Here is a 10,044-nt window from a genome sequence, read left to right on the forward strand (position 1 = left end):
AAGTCAGTTTCCTCACGATGTTTTTCCTTCACTGTTCGGTGTCACATATTAAATGTGGACATAGAAAGAAAATTCATTGGTGCACAGCCGGGGATCGAACCTACGACCTCAGGTATGATCGTCGCACGCTGAAGCCATTAGGCCAACACTGCTCTTGTTGTTTCTACTATTACTGTTGACTTAATTTGGCCGTCTTTCGCTGACCACGAGTGCTACCATCCGAAACGTCAAGTATATATTATACGTTAATATCCATCAACAAAGTTTTATCTATACATGCATAAGCCAAATATATATTGCTGGAATTTACAAATATTTCGCAAATACAATTTACCTTTAGATATATCTGTATCAGAGTATCTCGAATATTCAATACAGGTAATTAGCAATGTTGAAAATGGCGAATATTGGCAAATCATATCAGTGTTATGACAAGGTTGTCAACAAATTGTAACTATAATTGCTCATAATTATTACAAAAAAGTTGATTTTGGTTTCATGATTAATTATACTAAAATAAAGTAGTACTGTATTGCAACATCTAGTGAGACAGAAGAGATCTGTTAGACATACGAGTAATATTTCAAATAAATGCATATCTGTACGAAGAATTTAAAAACCTCAAAAAGCTTCTTACTTTATTACAATCAATGTTTTTTTTCTTCTACAAAAACCATAATACTAATAATAAACCGTGTAAAGCATCCTTTCAACATTTTGGAATATTTGCTAATTATAATCATTGCATTTTTTAATTATAAACACCGGCGAAAGATTTAGTTGTTAAATTCTACGTACTTATTTCATAACCTCTAGTATAAGATGTGCAATAGATAAAGAAGCAAGTCATAGTATCTATGGGTCCTACTCAATTCACCGTTACAACAAAGCTATTGGTAGCCTTCAACTTATCGAATCTTGAACTTATGACGACATCAAGTATAGTCGGGCTTGTAATTAGTTTATTGAATAATTATGTGATACAGGATACTAATACGGAATTTATAAATATCCCCGAATTTCCAACCTCTCTAAATTAGGTTAATAAAAGAAATTGGTAAATGTTTTTTAATGATATTAAGTGTGACGCAATTAAGTTGCGAGCATAAGTAAACAATTACACTTCTAACATTTAATATTTATTTAATTGTATTTGGACCATAGATTTGACACCGATTGTAAATCATTTAGCTTTGACATTATTTAATGTTCTTAATAAGACATAGTAAATTTTTATATGACATTTGCATGCCTATTTATATATGGCTGATTGTGCGGATATTTGTAATTGATCGATCTAACCACTGTACCACTTTCTTGGCAAATAAACGATTATTATTATTATTATTAATGAAATCGTGGCATTAAAAATGGCGATACTAGTTCTTATACAAAGTTGTAACCTTCTTTCCTTCTTCTTTATTTGGGATGCAATAAAAGATAGACTTTTGACATGGTTTTCATTTTTGCTTGTAGTTAATTATTAAAAGTGCTTAGTCATTAAAGTATCCAATAACGAGATTGATATATCGATGCACAAATGATTCATTTATTGAAAACGAGTGACCCTTTTTATGTCTTACGACACCTCGTGTCGGTTTAAGTAAAAATTACCTTAACTAGATGTTTTAAGGTTTATTTTAGTTTCATTATTATGTGCACCAAGATAAAGATTTTTTAACGGTAATGTCGTAATTAAAATCACACTTACAATATAATTGAGCGTAAAGATTTATAAAGATTTAAACTTAAGATATAATTAATGTAATTGATATTAAAATATAGGATTTATGTTAAACGTTATCAGTATACAGTGGTAGTATTGACATGTTTTTATATATTCACGGCTTACATATGTATTAATTGCTTAGCGTTAAACCTTTGTGTTTAGTTTTTTCTGAATACCTATATATTTTATATTTATATATAATACGTAATACAACTTTTTTCTTTTCACATCGGTCGCTCACAAGTGATCGCTATCGCTATCGCGATAAGGCCGCCAGTTGCCCTCATTTTTATTTAATTATGTTAATTGAACTTCGTTGCAATTTTATAGAAATATTTATAATATTAATACATAAAAAATATTTTATACCAAAAACAAAAGAGGTTTTTGTATAAGTATAGACATGTGTGGACTTTAACAGCACTAAGCACTAAGGAAGGAGTCCTTAAATGTCAGCACCCACTAAAATGGTTGTCGATCACTGCACTGATTTATGGGTGTCCCGTACGCTCGTTTGACCCTACCCTATAAAAATTGTATTTACACAGATGACACTCAATCCTGAACTTCAGCTTTCGAATCTCGCCACCAAAATATATTTACCACCTAAAAATTTCTTTAACGAGTAATTATTTTGTCGATGCGCAATCCAAATCCTCCATTGTCGTACTGATTTATAAATTTACATACAATTATTTTATTGCATTTTGTTTATTGATGTTTGGACGTGCTTAGGGGCTCAGTTGACTGCGAAAAGCTCGTTAAAAATACTCATGTACAGTATGAAAATACTCATATATGTGAAAGTTCGTCAATACGTTGTATAACCCATTATGATGAGGAATAATTACAGATGACAGATTTTTTAGTCGGACCCAGCGTATAACAAATTGGCTTATTATTCTGGAATTTTGGATTACGTGCTTCTTAGGGTTGCGTTATGGGCTTATAATATTCTATAGACCATTGCTTAGATTGGTTGGGGCTTCTTTTGTTTTAATAAGCACCTGGTGAAAATGTAGGTACGTATACGGCATATGATTTTTTATCGTTACATTTGAATGGCATTCTTCCTCAGTCTGGGCAATGAAAATGTGATATATAAATATATATATGTAATGTGATGTATAAATATATATACGAGAAAGCAATTGTTTCGTTTGGTTGTGATTGGTCAACTGCTCTAGTCATGGTTTCATATTATTAATCGACTTCAAAAAAACTAAAGGAACTTAGTTATTATTTTTTAAATTCTCACCTCCGAACTTCCGTATAACATTTGTAATAACATTGGCGACAATAATGATACAAGGAAAATACCTTAAAGGTATAAGGACACTTTGCATTATATTAAAGTTTATTTTATTATGCTTCGAGATTTAATTAAACTATTGATATATCATTAAATTGACCGATTGATAAAAAAAGATAGAAAGCTAATTTTGATTCCAAAATGACACCGAATTCTTGAACAATCATGTCAGAGGATGGGTTAATGCAGCAACACTAAGTATTTATGTTTGTAGTGTCGACTCAGTTTTTGATGCCCATTCGGTTAGTTGTGCGTAAAGTCCTGGCTAATTAAGCCAGCCTAGCTACTTCCAGAAGCGCTGCAACTCCATACTAGCTCATAACTTGACCAAAGACCTTTTCTTCATAACGATGTGTGGAGAAAAACAGTGTAAGAAAGTAAATATTCAGTTTAATTAATTGAACCCAACTTTAATATTACAATTATTGCCGTACAATAGCCGACTTTTTTATATTTCCTTATAATAACGTACAGAACACTCCAAATACTAACGACTCGTACTTAATTTGCATTCCGCCTGTAATTTATTCGTTATTTAACTTGATAAATTATTACAATCGCCCTTTACCCGAATTAATCGAGTTTACGCTCTTGCAGATGACACTTTAATAAGTACAGAATTTACAAGCATTTATATTGCAAAAAATCTACGATATACTTTTCATTGCCTTAATGGTTAAATGACGTAAACGGAAGTGTTACATTTTAAGCGAGACAACAAATGTCTCGGTAAGCATAGAATGCAGCAAACTTCCTTCAAAAAGACTATATGTCAGCCTCATATCCAGGCTAACAGAACTTCAAAAAAAAAAACAAATTAACATTAAATATTATGTACTGCACAAAACTTTACATTTGAATGATGGTTGTTGCACAAAACGTTATGATACTCTAACTACTTCAGCCATTTCCTGTCAAACAGTTAAAAAGGTAAAACCTGTAAAAACGTCGTTAAATCTCGTAATCATATCATACCGGTGCTATTTTCGATTAATTCGATTAAGGCTAATCAATTTAATGATAAAGAGCCAATGAAAACAGTCAGTTGTTATAATTTACGATAAATAATCCGGCACGTATTATTCTTATTAATTTAACGTTCTGAATAATCTTAACTTGCATTTAGATTAACGCACTTCTACAATAGTTAAAAATCTTAGTTATTTTGTAACAAATGAGATTTTACATACAAATATGACGAAGGCTTATTGCTTAAGTTCATTGTATATGCAACAATTATGTGCAAACTCGGATCAGATCAATAGTTCTTCATAAAAGGGTGAAGGGTCTTTATCTAGCTAAAGGATGTCTATAGTAGGTCAATGACCGTACATTGATACAAGAGTCGTTTGTCAAAGCGTCAACCTGCCTATTTTTATCGTTTCTACCCTTACATTTAATACCCTTAACAGCCTTTTTATAGAACAGTTTTGGTATAATATGTATTTTCAGTTTGATATTTGTTTCAATGCTAGTGCGTTTAAGTAAAGTACATACACTCTCTGGATCAGTATATCTGAATATTACTTAATGATTTGACTCTAGCGGTGTTCGTCCCGCTCATATTTTACATAGTGTAAATTTAGTTATATTATTTACCTTGCTAGCACTTAGTATGTTTGTAGTAAAACATTTATGTGCCTATCTCCCCAACAGGGAAGGCCGATAACATATGAGCCTGTAAAAAATGAGAGTATGTATTGTACCTTTACATATTTTCGCGAGTTTTCGTAAATTATTATATTTTGATATTTAATGCCATTCGGTGACAGTATTTATTGAATATTGCGATAAATGGTAATTAAAAGATAAGTATGATAAGTTATATCGTGTGAATTAAAAATGAACTGAGTTAATCAGTAACTGTTAATGACAAGTTGCAAAATTTTGCGGAATTATGGTCGCAACTCGTGCCAGAAGGTGAACTACTAATTTTGTATAATGGGCTACTTAAGTTGTGGGCATAGCAGGAAAACATTGCCTATTTGCGACTTTTCGCATTTGTTTTTGCCTAATTGGCAAATTTATTACTTATATTATTTGGCTCGAAATTACACGGCTTTAGGAGTTCTGACTCCCTATATTTTTACGCACATTTACATCTGAGAAAGACATTTTATTTAAACATTAATTAAGTAACATCTTCTTCTATATAGAGGTACACACAAGGTCATCGTGTTATTTTTAGTGTATTCTTCCGTAATATATAGTATATTTTAACATTTGGGGATTTCATACTAAAAATATTAACTGAAACGGTAACAATATTTTAATTTAATATATTAAAGGAAATACTTAATCATCAAAACTTTCAGCCGAAATAATTTTGAGCTTCATCAACACATAACTTTTACCAAGAGGGAGAAAACTCCGATACATTTAGCGTCTTAGGCCAATGAACTTATTAAAATGAAGACGTTTTACTCTACTGCAAAATTGTAAACCCCCTGAATTTCGTATATTACGTTAATATTTTTAAAAAGCATTGTTAAAAAACGCTCTTTCCCGCTTAAAAGCGTTTCTGATCCTACCAGATCTTCCAAAATTTTAAGCGATTTTAGGCTTATTTAATTAGTTTTTTTATAGAACAGGGGGGCAAACGGGTTATAGCCTCACCTGATGTTAAGTGATAACGCCGCCCATGAACACTCAATACCAGAGTGCTCGCGAGTGCGTTGCCGACCTTATTTAGTTTTCAATTATTTTTAATAGCATTCAAGAGTTGGACACATATTTCTTCTGAAATAATAACAAGATTCATTTGCTTAGATTTCGTTTAACCACAATTTAATTAAAATTGAACTTAATTCGTTAACGAGTTAAATTGTTTCCATTAAACAGACTCGCGCGGGAACAGAATCTTGCGTAAATAACGGTTGTTCGTCTTAACGTTTCTTCAATACTTACATATAAATATGGTTTTCTTTATATTGCCAAACTAAAGTAACATTGTCAACATTCATTTATCGAAATTAAAATATTTATTGATAAAATAATTCAATATTTTTCTTTTCTCTAGAATGCGTACTGTTTGACAGTGTAAAATTGGACGTCAAAATGTTTTTATTTGCAGCAATAATCTTAATATTAATTTATCTGAAATAACTAGGTTACATTGATATGCTTAAATACATTACAGTCTCGTACATATTTATCAGACCATAATCTGAGAGTAGATAATTCACCTAGTTTATGATCTATAACGTGTGAGGATCGTTAGTTTAATCTATTTAATTTAATAAAGAGGAAAAATATTATCTTGTGTGTATGCAACGAATAACTTAGTCCAGTAGTTAGGACTGACTTCAACATTAAATTTGCTATTAGAGTATCACCAAAGAGCTGCGTTGGCCTAGTGGTTCCAACGTAGAACTCTATTTATTACTGGGGTCGTAGTTTCTATCCCCGGCTGTGCAATCCAGAACTTTATGTCTATGCGCGCATATAATACTGACTCGCACTGTGAAGGAAACACCGTAAGAAAACATGCCTTACACCCAAAAAGTCGACGATGATTGATGGCAGAGAAAGTCAATCACCTACTTGACTATTAGAAGTGATCACGGTAACGTGATCCGTGTGGAACGGGAAAAGTGGAACATCCAGGTTCCACAACTGAGCGTTTCTTAAGCCAATTCCTGCCGCACACCACCACTATGTGGAACCAGCTGCCCACTGAAGTATTTTCGAACCAATTCGACTAAGGGTCTTTCAAGAAAAGAGCATACTAATTCTGAAATGTTACTCACATAACATCAGATGAGCGTCCTGCCCGTTTGCCTCATGTAACATAAAGAAATATACAGAAATCTGAGGTCCATACATAAGAAAGGTTGTAGCGCCATTGGTTTTAGAATTTTACACTAACTCTTAGTAATATAGACTTTTGTATATTTTCAAAACAAGGTAATAACAAGATTTGCGTACGGAATCAAGGATAATCTGACGATTATCAGTCCTATTTAATATATTACAAGAATTTTTTTTTCTGGATTCATTAAGGCTATTATATGCATGAAAATTTTAAGTTAAAAATTTGTTAAAATAAAGTTTTAACAAAATTTTCCGATGTATTCTTGATGCCATTTATATTTCCTTGTAGTAAATAATTATACAATTTACTATATAGCTTCCGCAACATGTAACATAATAATATACAAATAATTTTACAAGCAGTGCCGGATATATCCATTTGTGACCAGGGTCGATTCGGAAGTCGTTAACGTGTGTATCGCGATATTGATAACGTATAGGGCTCCTTGAGTGCGTATTATCTTCAAGCGAATAATAATTTGACATTACATTTAATTTAAAAATGAAATGAAATAAAACTGTTTACCGTCACCTGAATGAGCAATAATACTTTAATTTTGAGCGCTATTTTGCACAGGCAGGACTCGAAGCTGCTGTTATTTCAACCGCAAAACTTTTTCATATCACTTACTTAGCCATAATTAGTGGGTATTATCCGAGCATGATTCAATTCCATTAAGTTATTTTCCAGCGATATTTACGTCTGGAAGCTTCTTACAAAGCAATTAGCTCGCAGACAGTAATCGCTTCCAGCTCGGAAACTTTACGAGCTTCAATTTTCAGTCGGTTTCAGCGAAATTCCCACAATTCTGCACCGCTGTCAATTATTACTACATCATTTTCTCATAAAAAATTTAAGATGCCCCGGGCGTGGAACGTGATTTTTACTTTTATAATTACCCATTAACAAAAGAAAAAAAACAGTATTTTTAAAAAGTTTACATACTTTTGTGTCTTATTACAAATAGACATTGGTACACAAGCCTAAACGCTCAGTACAGAGTTTTACTCTCTACGTAATTAATATTTGTCCACGACATATGAATAACATATATCGGTATTAAATCTTTTCTCTAAAATATTTGTTACATAACGTTATTATACACAATATTTCCAAACAAATTACAGAAAATAGTCCACCGAGACTTCAAAGGATTGAGTATACGAAATATATTACAAAATTAATAATACTGTCAAGCTCTTTGTGACCGCTTTGATGTTGACAAAAGTTAACAAGTTGCGACCTCTATCGTTGTTTTAAACTAGGTCTCAACTAGATATTCAGACGACTAAAGTCGTTAAGCTAAATTATACTCGAACCTTTTATTAATCTTGTATTGAAAATGAATATGAAATCCTCTGATTGGAAATGCGTTTTACTATTCTATCTAATCATAAGGCTGTTATTTCCTAAAATAATGATATGTGAATGTTATCTATATATGATCCTCAATAGAAATTTTCTTTTGAGAACAAGCGAGCTATGGGTTCGACTCCCGGTGGGATCTTCCCTGAGTGACGTCCTCCAACTTCAAATATAAAGTGTACTCCTCTTTCAAGGTCTGGCAACGCACAGGGTGTCTATGGGCTGCGACAATTGCCCTTTGCGGGCGTCCCACAGGCACGTTTGCCTCATATTATTTAATTAATACAATATCAATTTTAAAATTTAAAAAAAAAACTTTAAACGTCACAGATTAAGTTAAGGTTATGAGTTATCTGTTCAAAAGTTTGTGTATGGGATGGGTATATATAATGTGTGTTGTCTATCCTTATAAAACGTTATGGCTGAGTAATGGTAAAGCTAAAGTAATTTTTTACGCAAGTAATTAAAATGATTAAACGATAATAAACGTTTATATTAAAAAATGTATAATATTAATGTTGAATACAATACAATTTTCATTGGAAGTAATATGCAATTTGGTTTGTTTCAGATTTCTCGCTATCTGGTGGCCCCTCAAATGCCAGATCACGAAGCGGCGAGCCAGAATGATGATTTTCTTTATCTGGGTATTCGCAATTGTCGTCACTGTGCCCTGGGTGTTTTTCTTCGACCTGGTCGTGGTATTTGATGAGAGCCCCCACGTTCATCTCTGTTTGGACGTCTGGCCCAATCCCATCAGTGAGGTCCTCTACTTTGTCATCGGCAATCTTATCTTCTGCTACATACTCCCCATGGTTCTCATAACTATGTGCTACATCCTCATTTGGATCAAGGTCTGGCGTCGCTCCATCCCTACCGATACTCAGGACGCTCAAATGGAAAGAATGCAGCAAAAATCAAAAGTTAAAGTTGTCAAAATGCTCATCGCCGTCGTCATATTATTTGTCCTTTCCTGGTTTCCTCTATACCTAATATTTGCAAGAATTAAATTGGGTGGACCGATACAGAAATGGGAGGCGGAAATGTTACCCATTGTAACACCACTAGCGCAATGGTTGGGTTCTTCCAACTCTTGCATAAATCCCATCTTGTACGCGTTCTTTAACAAGAAGTATAGGAAAGGTTTCGTTGCGATTGTCAAGAGTAGGAAATGCTGCGGACGGCTCCGTTATTATGAAACTATTGCCCTACAATCATCAAGTACGTCAACGAGGAAATCGTGGCATTACAATAATAACCATGCATCTATAACTCGTCGCTCGCCGCCCGTTGACAAGAATGCTGTGTCATTCATCTTCAACCACACTGGAGTTTAATTTGCCTTGTTAAGAGATATCGGATAACAATCAGGCTTTGAGCCAATAGAAATCCAAATGATTTCGAATTAATTAATACCGAAAACTAAGTTTTCGTAAGATCTGTATATATGATAGACAAAGAACAAAACTGCGATACGTAAACGGTAAAGCTGTCTAACAAAAGTGCATGTGTACAACTTATTAGATATAGTTATTAGAGAAATATTAGTTTAATATTTAATTCCTTTTGTACAATGACTTTGAGTCTTGTTTCAAGATTGAACATTATTAAATAACATAAGTACAAAATTTTATAACTATAAACGTAAAGGAGCTAATTTTATTTTCCAGTAGTGCGCATCACACTTTTATATATGGACATCTGACGAAAAATATAAAATGAGCAATAACGTATAACATTTTATATCTTGACAGATATATAGTATTTTATATAAAACAAAAAATAAGCATAGCTTCTAAAAACATTTTAACATATGCACAATAT

At 32.7% G+C, this 10,044-nt stretch overlaps 1 protein-coding gene across 1 annotated transcript in view; it reads left to right on the top strand.

The window, feature by feature from the left end:
• Positions 1-9,573, top strand: part of LOC123711889 (neuropeptide SIFamide receptor-like) — an 81,104-nt gene extending 71,531 nt beyond the window's left edge. Inside the window, exon 3 of the mRNA XM_045664739.1 lies at positions 8,792-9,573. Coding sequence (XP_045520695.1) covers positions 8,792-9,557 — 766 coding nt within the window. The 3' untranslated portion in view covers positions 9,558-9,573. The remainder of the gene's footprint in view (positions 1-8,791) is intronic.
• The last annotated feature ends 471 nt before the right edge of the window (positions 9,574-10,044 follow it).

Source organism: Pieris brassicae, chromosome 7, assembly GCF_905147105.1.
Source record: "Pieris brassicae chromosome 7, ilPieBrab1.1, whole genome shotgun sequence".
Taxonomy (NCBI): Eukaryota; Metazoa; Arthropoda; class Insecta; order Lepidoptera; family Pieridae; genus Pieris; species Pieris brassicae.